We start from the raw sequence: 13,507 nt of genomic DNA, 5'->3' as shown, positions 1-13,507 counted from the left end.
CACAACTGCTGAGCCCACATGCCACAACTAATGAAGCCGGTGCACCTAGAACCTGTGCTCCGCAACAAGAGAAGCCCACACACCACAACGAAGAGTAGCCCCCACTCGCCGCAACTAGAGAAAGCCTGTGCGCAGCAACGAAGACCCAAAATATGGCCAAAAATAAATAAAATTTTCTAAAAAATCATTAAGAAAAAACCAGAATCTGGAATTTAATATTTTTTGTGGCTTAAAGGAACCTTAGATATCTTCTAATCTTACTCTTATACTTTATAGTTGAATATGCTGGTGCCTGAGAAATGTGACTTGCTTATGATCACATAGTTGATTAACAGTAGAACCAAGCCGAAGTCTAGAATTGGCTGGTAGGGCAGTTTCTTATATACATACTCACCTCATACTGAATTATGTACCCCAGTATGTCCTAACCTTGAAATAGGAGGAACTTAGGCCACTGGTTGAAGGCCATATGAACTGATGTGACCAATTTGTGCCTAAGACATTTGCCATTGCAATCTTTGGGCCACACACAGCTACTCAGTTCTTCACTTTATCATCCATCTATCTCCTCAGTGTGGAGGAAGCCCTCTTTTTGTCTGCTAAATTTGAACACGGGTATCATTTAGACCTAATATTTCCAAACTTTGCAGTGGGAAGTAATGGCAGTCTGCTTTTCTGTTTCAGCTCAGACAGTTATAACTGCACCAAAGACATGGAAGAAACCAAAAGATCGGACCCGAACCAGTGAAGAGGTGTTAGAGGCAGAATCGGAGGTAAGGGGCAGCAGTAAATCTCTTCAGCTCATCTTCAGAACAGTGGTGCCATTTCCTAAAACAAGTGTGGGTTTGTAACTTTTTCTTGAGATACTGTTTTCCAAGCAAATATATCAAGCTCAGGGTCTGATTTTTTTTTTTAATCCATTTACAGAATTTTTTAAAGATTGTTAATAGCGTGTTCAGTTTCATTGAATTCTTGTCTCTGTTTCAAAATACCTCTTATCAAGTGGCAAAAATAAGTATTGTTTATTTTTTTTCCTTATATTAAGCAGATGGGAAGACTAATCTGGTTTTTTAAAAACAGGGTTATTTTCAAATACCTATTAGCAGTGCTGGTGGAAATCATCAGATATATTTTAAGGAAATTGATTTTCAATCTGTTGTCTTTTACCTGCATCCCAGGAATATAACTTTTCACATATAGTTTGTCTATTTGAACTAAGCCGTGCCAGATTTCGCTGTAGGGTACAACACACCAGGTCCAGGACATGATGTGAGGAAGAATCAAGAGCAGATTCAGTCCTAAGGAGCGCTCTACCAATTTCATAGTCTCCAATCTCAGTATCCTTAGTCTTATGTACTGAAGCTTTTAATGAAGAGTAATATAAACAATCTCTATGTTGCTTTTTTCTTCTTGAGCTCTTCTTGTATCTACTTTATGAAAATAATTTTCATTGAATGTTTAAGATAACATTAAAATGTGGAAATTACTTTAAAATAACTTTAAATGCATTTATTTCATAAAACTTTTCTAGCTAGTTATAATTCTTACCCCCTTCAGGCAGCTCACAGTACCCCTTTGTTACTTCTCCCTGTCCTGTCATTGCTCGTACATGATGCTCGGTTGATGTCACAGTTAGTCCCATAGCAACCACTAAAATGTTTCATGGGAGTGATTTCATTATGGTTATCATGGCGTAAGAACTGGCAATAAGTTATAGAGGTGCAAATAGTTGCTGCACTCCTTTTGCAACTGAACAAGAAAATGTTGCTCCTACAAAGAATAAAATACCTTCCAGAGGCAGGAGAATAGCATACATTCCTGGTATGGCTGTAAGAGCTTCACAGACCCGTTTCTCTTTAGATTCGGCTGTTATTTATTCACTTTGTTCTATTATACTTTGTGTTTCTTTTCCCTGTGGCTATTTTTCAAAGCATTATTGAATATTAAATGGGTAGGTCACTATTCCTGTGCCTCCAAGTATTCACAATCATCTTCAGGTCGGGGTTGACAAACTTTTCCTATAATGGTCCAGATGGTAAAGTAACTATCAGGCTTTGTGGATTATATGATCCCTGTCACAATTTCTCAACTCTGCTGCTATAGGCCAAAAGCAACAGTAGACAATGTGCAAATTAATGAGTGGCTGTATTTCAGTAAAAGTTTATTGAAATTTGAATTTCATATAATATTCACGTATCATAAAGTATTCTTCTTTGAAATGTTTTTCCACTGTTACAAGTGTAAAAACCATCCTTACCTTGCACACTATACAGAAACAGGTGAGGAGCCAGATTTGGCCCACGGGCCATAGTTTGCTAAAACCTGCTTTACATTGTTATTCTTCATACAGAAGAACTGTTTGGACTCATTTTGAACCAATCCCTTTTTTCTTAACCTTATAGTTTAAAAGTATAATAAAAAGATATTTGGTCATTTGCACACAGACTTTGTCCAGAAATCCTATTCCCTTGTCTTTCCTAAAATTGAGCATTTACTGGAGTAGTTTAGTAAATATTGGTTGTCACTGTCTTCATTTTTCACTGATCATCAAGGTCTTCTTCTCTTAGATTTTTCTCAGCCTTTAAAAGAATGTGTTTTAGATATCAGCATATTTTAGGTTATATATTGAGTTGTTACATCATTGCAAGTACTTAACCAAATTCTTTAAATTACACCCTAGAGGGCTTCCCTGGTGGCGCAGTGGTTGAGAGTCCGCCTGCCGGTGCAGGGGACGCGGGTTTGTGCTCTGGTCTAGGGGGGATCCCACATGCTGCGGAGCGGCTGGGCCCATGAGCCATGGCCGCTGGGCCTGCGCGTCCGGAGCCTGTGCTCCACTACGGGAGAGGCCATGGCAGTGAGAGGCCCGTGTACCGCAAAAAAAAATATATATATATAGCCTAGAAAGGTAGCTTGAAGGATGATTCATCTCAAAATTGTTAGGGCATCCTAAAATTTACTTAAAATTTTTAGGATATTTCATTGTTTGTTACATATGTAGTTGTCAGTCTGATTTTCTAGCACTTTAAAAACTCGTGCAGTAAGCAGGCAGTTTTGTCAACTAAATTCTTGTTTTAGTAAGTTCCTATAAAAGTTTCTGCTTTGACAGTCTGGCCAATAAAGTGTTTTCTTTTTTCAATCTGGTTTTCTGGGTAAACAACTGAAGAACTGTTAGACATTTACAAACTAATTGAGCAGAGCTCCATCCTGCTGAAGGAAAAATAATCATCATAAATATTTAATGCAACAGTTTTTTTGTGGATTCCCTTGAAAAATATCCCTTCTAATAGTGTGCCTCAGACACCTCATTGATTCTTTGTGCTCTGAATTACGGTTTGTCATTCATGGACCAAGTTTCTTTACACTTTTTTTTTCCAGTTAGAAATTGACTTTCTAAATGCATCCTCTGTTTATATCCAATCGATTGTCTGTTGTTGTTGGTTTTAGGTACAGAGAAGATGACTCAATAAATTTTTTTCTCTAAAGCAGCATTTTTTCACACTTTACAGGATCTATATGAGTTCTATATGATTGTATAATGTAGTTATACTGCTCTGTAATAAGTTTAAGTACCATTTACAGACTCAAATGCCAGATTATTAAAGATCTTCTTGATGGCCTATACTTAATTATGAGGTGGTATGACAAGGTTGTTTTGAATTTAGACTATAGTAGAGTATAGAATAAGAAAAAGTGAGGCTGCTAATTCATGATTCAAACTTGGTAGATCAGTTTCTTCTCAAAGTATAAAAGATGCCTCACTGGGCTTCCCAGGTGGTGTGGTGGTTGGGAGTCTGTCCGCCTGCTGATGCAGGGGACGTGGGTTCGTGCCCCGGTCCAGGAGGATCCCACATGCCGTGGAGCAGCTGGGCCCGTGAGCTATGGCCGCTGAGCCTGCTCGTCCAGAGCCTGTGCTCTACAACGGGAGAGGCCACAGCAGTGAGAAGCCCGTGTACCGCAAAAAAAAAAAAAGCCTCACTTTCTGCCATGTTTTATAAAAATAAATCATTTTTGTCTTTTATTTTCTTGGAATTTTTATGTCTGTCTTTCTTTTGATGGTTTCTGTGCTCTTCCTGTTGGAAGAACAAGGGAGAGAGATAGAGAGAGAAGGGAGAGTATTTGCGTGAACTTTTTATTTCCATTTTAGAAACAAGGCCTGAAAACCATCTGTTTCTATTGATAACATTTTAAAATTTAGCATCTTTTCCCCATGATCTGATTTTAGTAGAAGAAAATTTATTAGTATCATATCTGTTATAATACTTAATAACTAAGTAGGGTTTGTAACTCTTTAATTAAAAAATTTTTTTTTCATAAATCAGTTGGGGTGACTACTTCCTGGTGTATATGACATCCTTTTATACCATCCTCTGTTCAGCTAATTCAATAGAGCCTCTAATTTGGCTCTCCTAGTGTGAATTTATCCACTGGAATTTGTGGTAAATTGCTGTTTCCTCTGAGAGCTTCTTCCAAAGGATTGTTTTCAGAGTGCTTCCCTTTGAAAAAGAAAGACTTAAAGTTCATTGAGACCTTTGCCTCAGAGAGTTTTGAGGGCTGATATAGCCCTTAAGAATTACTTTTTTTTTTTGGATCTGAAACTGAGATGGTCAAAAATAATCTGGTGAATAACTTTAATTCTATTTTGCCTTTTAAAAATAGGATGCACTGGAACCCAGATTTCTCCCTGGGGGAATATATTCCAAGCATTTTTCTATGTATAATTTGAACAAGGTCACAATCTCAGAGAATTCTAAGAACCAATAAACAAAATAGATTTTAACTAACAAGTGTCCTCCTTGTTAAATGTGAGCGATGGTCAGCTTTGTGGGACTTAAACATACTTTAAACTATTCATTGAACTCTATTTCACGGCCAGAGGACAGCACAAAAAATACCCTCTAGTGTGTTTCTTTTTATATTTGCTGAGCTTTAGTGGCAAGGGTAATAGTGCTTGATATAGATTCTGACTAGAACTCTTTCATGTCCATCAAGTTCCAAGGATTAACAGTTCTTTCCTTTTTAACCTTCGGTATATTTAGATTTCATTAGTCATGTTAAAGCATTTCAGTAGCCATTTGAATTGTCTGCTTTATCCCAGGACCTGAAATGAGAAAAGTGTTTTAAATAAACTTACCATTTTAGTACCATATGCTGAACACAGACATCCTTATCTTGAGTGACATGTTTTCCTATGCTTTTTGAGGGGATAAATGTGGGTCTTCCTGTGTATTTACACACAGTGAAAAGAATATAACCTCTGTGTTCACTTATGCTTTAGCCTAAAGCAGAAGAGGAGCTTTCAGGTGACAAAGTACTTGAATCTGAACAGGATAAAATGAGCCAAGGGTTTCATCCTGAAAGAGACCCCTCTGACCTAAAAAATGTGAAAACTGTGGAAGAAAATGGAGAAGAAGCTGAGCCTGTACGTAATGGTGCTGAGAGTGTTTCTGAGGGTGAAGGAATAGATGCTAATTCAGGCTTCACTGATAGTTCTGGTGAAGGGGTCACATTCCCATTTAAATCAGGTAAGTTTATCCCTGTCTTCCTGTGTATGTCTTTCCTTCTCTCCTTCACTCTACTGCAACTTAGAGAAATGTTGCCTCCTTATGAAGAAATATTGGATGGAAGGAAGAGGCTCATCACAGTGTAATATTTACAGAATAGATCAGCAGGCGGGCGTTAGTAGCTAGCAAATCCAGAGAGTCCTGTGTTGGCGGAAGTGATATCTGATGCTGGTATTCTGCTTTCACTGGCATTGGAGGAGCAGCTGGCAAAGGAAATCAGTGCTAGGTTGGTAGAATTCGACCAGAGAAATTTAATTTTTTCATTTTAATTGAAAGATATTTCAGATATGATGGCCGTGTTCCTTGAGTTAGTGTACTTGTCATTTCACAAACCTTGAACTTAGTTTGTTGATGGAACTCACTCTGTAGAGCTGAAGTCCAGTAGGCAGTTGGAAGCAGTATGACTAAGTTATTAAGCACCTGTGGTATGGGAAGTGCCCTATGAAATATGTGATAAACCTTAGAGGATCTTTCACCTTTAGACACCGTCAAATGGCACTAAACCTCCGTCCTAATACTATATAAACCATGGTTGACTTTGAGATTTATGGATATTTGGTGTGGACATGTGGGGAAAGGTAGAAAATTGGGGTTAGGTGAAAAGTTTTTCTTAGTCTGCCAAATCTGAAGTGATGTCTGCATGAGGTAGTGTTTGAATGTAAAATATCAGGCCTCAGAAATAGTCTCGACCAGTGCTTTTCAAACTTCTGGTTTTAACCCATTTAATAGGTTGTGAAATTAATTTAGTGAGTTATAACCAACATTTTTTAAAAAGGAGAAGAGAATAAAAATTGTCAGTGCATTACATGCACTAAGGGAAGTGTTGCTTTTTTAAGCTTTTTGTTTCATTTATCTACGTGTGTGTTTGCTCAGAGTCTTGAAATCACTATATTTCTTACTGTGAGTTGTAGTCAAAAATACTTGAAAGCCATTGATCGATCGATCCCACCTTAATATACTGATCACTGAAATTTAGTGAAGACACTACCAGCGAACCGTACTCCTAATGGGCTTTATGAAATCGTATGGTTAAGCGATTGTAAATTTTGTTTAAATTTCTAAGCGATTCTTAGAAATTGTTAGAGCAAATGGCACTTGATTAAATGTTTAATTAAGCATCGTTGGGTTTGGGGTTTATTATAGATTACAGTAATTGTGGGGTTTGGCTCAGATTTGAGGGGTAAAGTTTTAAAGCTCAATATACTGACACTTCCTCTAAAGATCCAGGCTTATACAGCCAAGCACTTGGGCTACCACCAATCCTTGTTCAGGGATTGAAGGACTATTGTCATTTTTAGGACTGTATAAATTATCTTTTTATCCTTTAGTTTGGCAAGGAAAAAGTGCACAACTATAGACGCTAACTATATTGATCAACTAACTGTCCTTTGCCCCAGTAATATATACTAGCAGTAATTGAGGAAAAGGACAATTTAAAATTTAGATCCTAATAAACTGTATATATTTTAATAAATACAATATGGTAATAAAATATCTGTAAAATTCTCACAGACCATCAGTGAGTCTATGACCTGTATATTAGGAACCGCTAATATAAAGAAGGATCCAGTGTCCTGTCATGAAGTGATCTAGGGCCTGATTTTGATGAGTGTTTTGTTAATTAAAAGAAAAAACTGTGACTTGCTTTTATTATCCAATAAAAATTTCAAGAAATTCTCCAACTTTATATAATGATAGTAGGATTGTGAGTAATGATAGCTGAAACAATAGTAATAGTAGCAAAGTAAGTGCTGTGGCAAAGAACTAATTTAAAATTCATATTAAAGGGCTTCCCTGGGGGCGCAGTAGTTGAGAGTCCGCCTGCCGATGCAGGGGACACGGGTACGTGCCCCGGTCCGGGAAGATCCCACATGCCGCAGAGCGGCTGGGCCCGTGAGCCATGGCCGCTGAGCCTGTGCGTCCGGAGCCTGTGCTCCGCAACGGGAGAGGCCACAACAGTGAGAGGCCCGCGTACCGCAAAAAAAAAAAAAAAAAAAATTCATATTAAAAATATTAGCTAAGAATATGTTTAGTGATCAGGGAAAATAATCTATAGACTGCTTAGGCTTTTCAGAATCTTTAATAAATTGTTTGCTTTTGTATTTTACATCCTTTTACCTTTTTCTTTTTTCCCTCCAAAGTAACATTTCCAAGTGAACATACAAAGTATCCTTCTTTTTCAGGAAACCAAGAGTATTATTATGTACAAACTACTGGGTGTAAGATAGGCTACAGGATGTATTGTACAACATGAGGAATAGAGCCAATATTTTGTAATAACTGCAAATGGAGTATAACCTTTAAAAATTGTATTTTAAAAAAAGGCTTGGTAGTTTATTTAATGAGGATTATTACATGTCCCTGACCAAAGGCTGCTTAATGTATAAATGAAATGGTTCCTATAGCACCTTACTTCAGATTACTTTACTATTCAAAGGTATCCAGCAGGGGATAAAAGAACAAATAACAGTTTAAATCTTTATATGGCATTTTCTGACTGAAGCTCAGTGTTTCCTTGGTGGCTTTGTTTGTATCTGATGAGATAAAGTAAAATATTGCAGTCAGCTTATACTCTAACTGGATATACATATAATGACCTTATAGACAGTTGTCTGCCTGTGTTCCTCTTTTTAGAATCCTGGAAGCCTGCTGATACTGAAGGCAAGAAGCAGTATGACAGGGAGTTTTTGCTGGATTTCCAGTTCATGCCAGCATGTATTCAGAAACCAGAGGGCCTGCCTCCCATCAGTGATGTGGTTCTTGACAAGGTAAGCTGAGCATTCAGGGAAAGCTATCTTTTTGGTGGGAACTGTTTTTAACTATCAGTGCAAATATGTGAGGTGTGAGCAATTCTCAGAAATTGTTAGAGCAAATGGCATTTGAATTAAATGTTTAATTAAGCATTGTTGGGTTTGGGTTTATTATAGATTACAGTAATTGTGGGGCTTGGCTCAGATTTGCGGGGTAAAGTTTTAAACTTTATTGTCAGCTTGTTCTGGCTGTCTCCTAGGGATGTGGTAGAAACTGTGTCTGTTGGGCTAATATACCTGTCTTTCCCCACTGTTCTAAAACCTCTATAGGGAATTAGAATGGTATTGAGGTTAGGTCAGAAACCTAGGAAAGTATTTGGCAGATCAACCTTAAGTGGCAGTTAACATAATTCAAATAGTGTATAACTCAAAATTTCCCCAAGAGATGCTTAATAGGAGGATTAGTCTTTAACCTGTGCAAATAAATAGGCACCCTTTCTCTTTACATCTGTTCTTAATGGTGCATACAGAAAATTAGTCCAGTCAGTGTTTATTTCATCTGTTTATTAAATTAAAAGATGTAAAGTCAGGTGTATATCAGCCCAAATAATTTCATGTAAATCAATGATGAACCAGTTCTGGTGACTAAGCTCTCATTTTATAGAGGAACTGTTAATCCCTAATTAAAGTGTAGACGGTAACTTTGTTACAGAATGAGATCCAGTTCTTATTGGGATTTCCAGCAGCTCCCTTTCCAGACCTTATTTATATTATTTTATTCTGTTATAGCAACAGATCTTTATATTTCTCTTGCTGAGTCCTCTCTGTTAGGTACTAACATGAGGACAGTTGAATGATTGGTGGTACTAATGTGAAACTACTTCAGTACCTCAGAGGGCAAGTTTTGTTATACCCACTGAATTAGATTATCATCTTAGAAGATATTCCTTCCTGTCTTCCTGCGGTATCTGTTTCTGACTTTGGCCAATCATGAATTGATTTCTCACTGAGCTACTTAGCTTCGCTGAGTCTATAGTCACATTATACACCTATACAAAGCCAGATATCTCCGACTAACATGGCAGACAAAGTGAGATTTTAACTGAGTCATCATAGGGAATTCCCTGGCAGTCCAGTGGTTAGGACTCGGCACTTTCATTGCCAGGACCCAGGTTCAATCCCTGGTCAGGGAACTTAAGATCCCGCAAGGGGCACGGCGCAACCAAAAAAAAAAAAAAAAGAAAGAAAATTAAATGAGTCATCATATGTGAAACTTATCTCCTTTTGAGATTCGTTGTCCACTCAGAATACATCCTTTACTAACCATAAGTCAACAGCATCAAAACCAAAAGGAGCAATATCAGGTTTCTTAGAGGCAAGTGCTTTGATGATCCTGGAAAAAGATTCCAAAATTTGGCCCTAGTTCATAAGTTCTCAAAATAGCTTGTCTTGTGCCATTCTACTGGTCCTAAGTGTCTAGTGAACCAATCCACTGATTGTCTAGCCTCCCCTTGGGAATTGTAGGCCTAATCATTCCCAGGGAACCAAAAAACCATCGTTGACTAAGGGCTCTGTGGCTAGCCCAGGAGAATCTATCAGGATTCAGATCAGACTCCCACTGGCTCAAAAAGCCAGTGCTTGTCTTTTCAGCTGACATAACTTTTCAGTCTGAGTTTTTATCTTCGTGGCACTGAATGCTCTGGAACTTGTGTTAAGCTTTCCTTTGTTTCTTTGTGCAGATCAACCAACCCAAATTGCCAATGCGAACTCTGGATCCTCGGATTTTACCTCGAGGACCAGACTTTACTCCAGCCTTTGCAGATTTTGGAAGGCAAGCCCCTGGTGGAAGAGGTGTACCTGTAAGTGCAAGTTCCCTACAACCCAGTTAGTTAGAAACTGTCATAGACTTCATGTCATCTTGTCTAACGGCAAAAGAGCAAGCAGCTTTTATTCCTTGATTCTTCTAACCAAGAAGAAGAAGTAGGAAAGGCGAAGACTATCCTTTCCATACTAATATTAAAACAAAGAAAGAATACACTTGAGTCATTTTTACTTTGAAAGAAGCTGGTCCGCATTAATTTGGTCTCGATTTTTTTTTCATATTTTTGCAGTTGAAAAGACCTGCAAATGGGTTAAAAATAGAGCCGTCCTTGAATAGGATTCCTGTTCTGTCTTGAGGTGTCCTGATATGTATACTAGAGATCTCTGATGACATTCAGCTAATGGTCCTCTCTTTGTCTTTGTTTCTACAGATTTGCAAAGTGCAGAGCAGGCGTGGATTGCCAATTCTGGAACAGAGCAAAGCCCCAACTTGCACTCCACTGGAGATGTCTCACCCACCCCTGAGGAGCCTGCCTCTAGGGGTGTGCTGAATCTTTCAAAACAAACAAACAAAAAAACAGTAGTCTGTGATGTTATATTTTCTGTTTTGCTCTTCTCATTTACTGTAGGTTGTGAAGTCAAAATATGAAAAAACGATGTGTACAAAAGAGTGCAGCTGGTAATCTGCACGTTGCCTTTACACCCCCAGTGGCAGGCTCTTCAGCGGTGGAAGTGGCATCACCAATGGAGTTATGCTGGGGCACTGCACTGTGCAGAATTCGGCAGGCTCTGCCTACTCCATGCTTTGTAGACTTACAGAAAGCATGGGGTAAAGTTGCCAGTGATGTGAATACCTCTTTTTCCCAAGTTGGAATGGCACAGAGAACACTTAACCTGAAGTTCTGAAGGAGCTTGGGGTTTGATGTACATTTGTGGATCACCCTGTTTATACTACTTTATTTTATGTTCGTAAAAATATTTTTATATAAGGTGACATTTTTTATTTCCCCATCACCTTTTTATTTCTGGAATGGCCACTTTTGAAGCCTGCTTTGGAATAAGACTACACTGTCTGAAAACAATGACACTTGGTAGACATTTGAATTATTTGCCTGCAGCCAAACACTGATTGAAAATACCTGAAGGTCTACACTGTGTTGGAGGCTTTATACAGTAAAACCTACAGAAAATCTTAATTTGAAGCGTACTTTTTATTGAGCTGATATCACCATCTTAAAGACCTCTGTGTGTATAATATTCTGTTCTCACACAGGTTTGAAGTTTAATGTTTATCTAATTTCTCTAATTACCAAATTAAAATTTTTTCTAAATTTTTGAATTTCCACACCAGAGAGTCTTAGAAAGCAACTTTCTAGAAACCTTTTTATACCTTGTTTTTCAGCATTATTTCCCTTGTTGGTGGGTTAAATTTATACTTGTTAACGTTTGTTTTAGTTTTGGTTTCAGTTTATATCCTTGTTTTGCCAAACATTTGAAATAATGTTGATGCCATTTTGATGGTTCCCTGGTTAATATCTGTGGTTATCATGTTGCTCAATTTTGTTCATATGTTAGTCACAGAAGATATGAATTCTGGCATCTCCTCTTCCCGTGTATACTGTCACTTTTCATTATCAGCTTGCTATTGTCTAATAATCAGGTATAGCCTAAAGGAAATACTATGAATTAAGAATAGCTATGTCTCTCTCAAAATACTGAAATTAGAAAAGGAGTTTTAAAAGTAACTATCACGATGTATGTTTGCCCAATAATTTATGTGCCTGCATATATCAGATAAATGGGTTATTTGGTGCAAAGTAATGTGACAGGAAATGAGCCATTATCAATAATTTGTAGTGTCTCCAAAAAAATGTGCTTTGTTTAATTCACTTTCTTTGCATAGCTTTGTCATGTGCCACAAGCTAATTTTTAAGTGGAATTATTTTGATTAATCAGGGTATTATTAATATGTTAAGTCTTAATGCAAGTAATTATTCTTCCAACATCTCCCATAGCAAACAAACATTCTCCATGTAATTTGTCCAGCTTGCCTTGGTATATTGGTGAAGATAAAGATAGGAATTTTAAAGGATATGTATTATACATATCCTTTATATTATATATAATATAAAGGAACAATCAATAATGCTGCTTGGAAAAAACCAGCAGCCCTACTCTTCATAGTTTCTGGTTACATACAGCTTCCAAATTGGCTTATAAATAATTACCATGCAAAGATGTTAAGATCTACTAGGTATGCTTCTTAGAATAGCTTAATTTTCCAGGACTCCTGGTATAAATTTTCCTGCAACAGACTTGTTATAAAATATTTTTAACGTGTAGCAATTGTTTTAGCGTCATAAACAGTTACATACAATTTTTAAACATAAAGGTAGGTCTTTTGATGGGCAGTTAAGTGTATATCTGTTGGAAGCACCCAGGCAGTTTCATCCCTCTAGTTTTTTAAAAATCAAATTACTTGGCTATTGTGGTGTTAATTTTAATAGTAATCTGTTGGTGGACATCACAGAAAGTGCCCCAAAAGAAATGTATTGAGAAAGGGCTGTGGACCTAGACTGGTAACTTGCCACTCATGTTCATTTTAACTAACTTTGAGATTCACTGAGCTGTTATAAAAATCCTAGGTGCAAAGAGGTTTCCTAAGCTCATATCATCCTTCCCTCTCTCTTAAAGGGACCCTTGGTTATCTCTCTTTAAAAAATGCTAGAATGAATATTGGTCCTGTTTTCTTTGGTTATCCAGGTAAGCAGAAGAGTTTGAGTTTATTGTCTCTGAGTGAGGTAGGAGCAATGTATATTAAATTCTACAGCAGAGACGTGTATAGTTTCTTATTTAATACATTTAAGAAAAAGAGTGGGTAAAAAATATTAAAATTTTTAGCTCACCTGAAAAAAATTGTGGCTCATTAGTTAGCCTCAAATTTTGCCACTTCATTTTAGTTTTGACATTTGTGGACCCTGCACACATTATACCTCAAAGTTCCTCTTCTAGTCGTCAGTCAGGATTGTCCTTCAAGCAAAGAAACCAGGCTTTATTTCTTTGTATATATTCCATAACCCTCAGCACAGGATCCGAGATTTTGTTTGTATTTAGTAAATAAGTCATTCATTACATATGGTGCAACTTTTGAAAGATACTGTAAATCTGACAATTTATATTAAGTTTTTCACACACACACAAAGGACACGAAATGTTTAAAGGTAATTATACCAGTCTATATATCACTTTTTTAAAAGTTTCTATTTTTTCTTTGGTATTGATGATAATACCTGATATCGTACCTAGTTTTTAAGGTCCTTTTACATGCCTTGTTGTATCCTGTGATCCTCGTAATAACCTGTAGGTAAGATAAGC

At 37.2% G+C, this 13,507-nt stretch overlaps 1 protein-coding gene across 8 annotated transcripts in view; it reads left to right on the top strand.

Annotated features, from left to right (window-relative positions):
* Positions 1-13,507, top strand: part of EIF4G3 (eukaryotic translation initiation factor 4 gamma 3) — a 370,135-nt gene that overhangs the window by 277,605 nt on the left and 79,023 nt on the right. For 6 of the 8 annotated variants that reach the window (XM_065893987.1, XM_065893977.1, XM_065893968.1 and 3 more), the window contains 4 exons: positions 685-773; positions 5,276-5,522; positions 8,196-8,329; positions 10,051-10,170. In XM_065893987.1, coding sequence (XP_065750059.1) covers positions 685-773; positions 5,276-5,522; positions 8,196-8,329; positions 10,051-10,170 — 590 coding nt within the window. Of the gene's footprint in view, positions 1-684; positions 774-5,275; positions 5,523-8,195; positions 8,330-10,050; positions 10,171-10,563; positions 10,675-13,507 lie in introns of all 8 variants that reach the window. The other 2 variants (XM_065893949.1, XM_065893997.1) reach the window with 1 other exon arrangement.

The sequence above is a fragment of the Phocoena phocoena genome, chromosome 1, assembly GCF_963924675.1.
Source record: "Phocoena phocoena chromosome 1, mPhoPho1.1, whole genome shotgun sequence".
NCBI classification, from domain to species: domain Eukaryota; kingdom Metazoa; phylum Chordata; class Mammalia; order Artiodactyla; family Phocoenidae; genus Phocoena; species Phocoena phocoena.
Note: the sequence above shows the minus strand (reverse complement) of the source record. Positions and strands in the feature narration are given on the sequence as shown.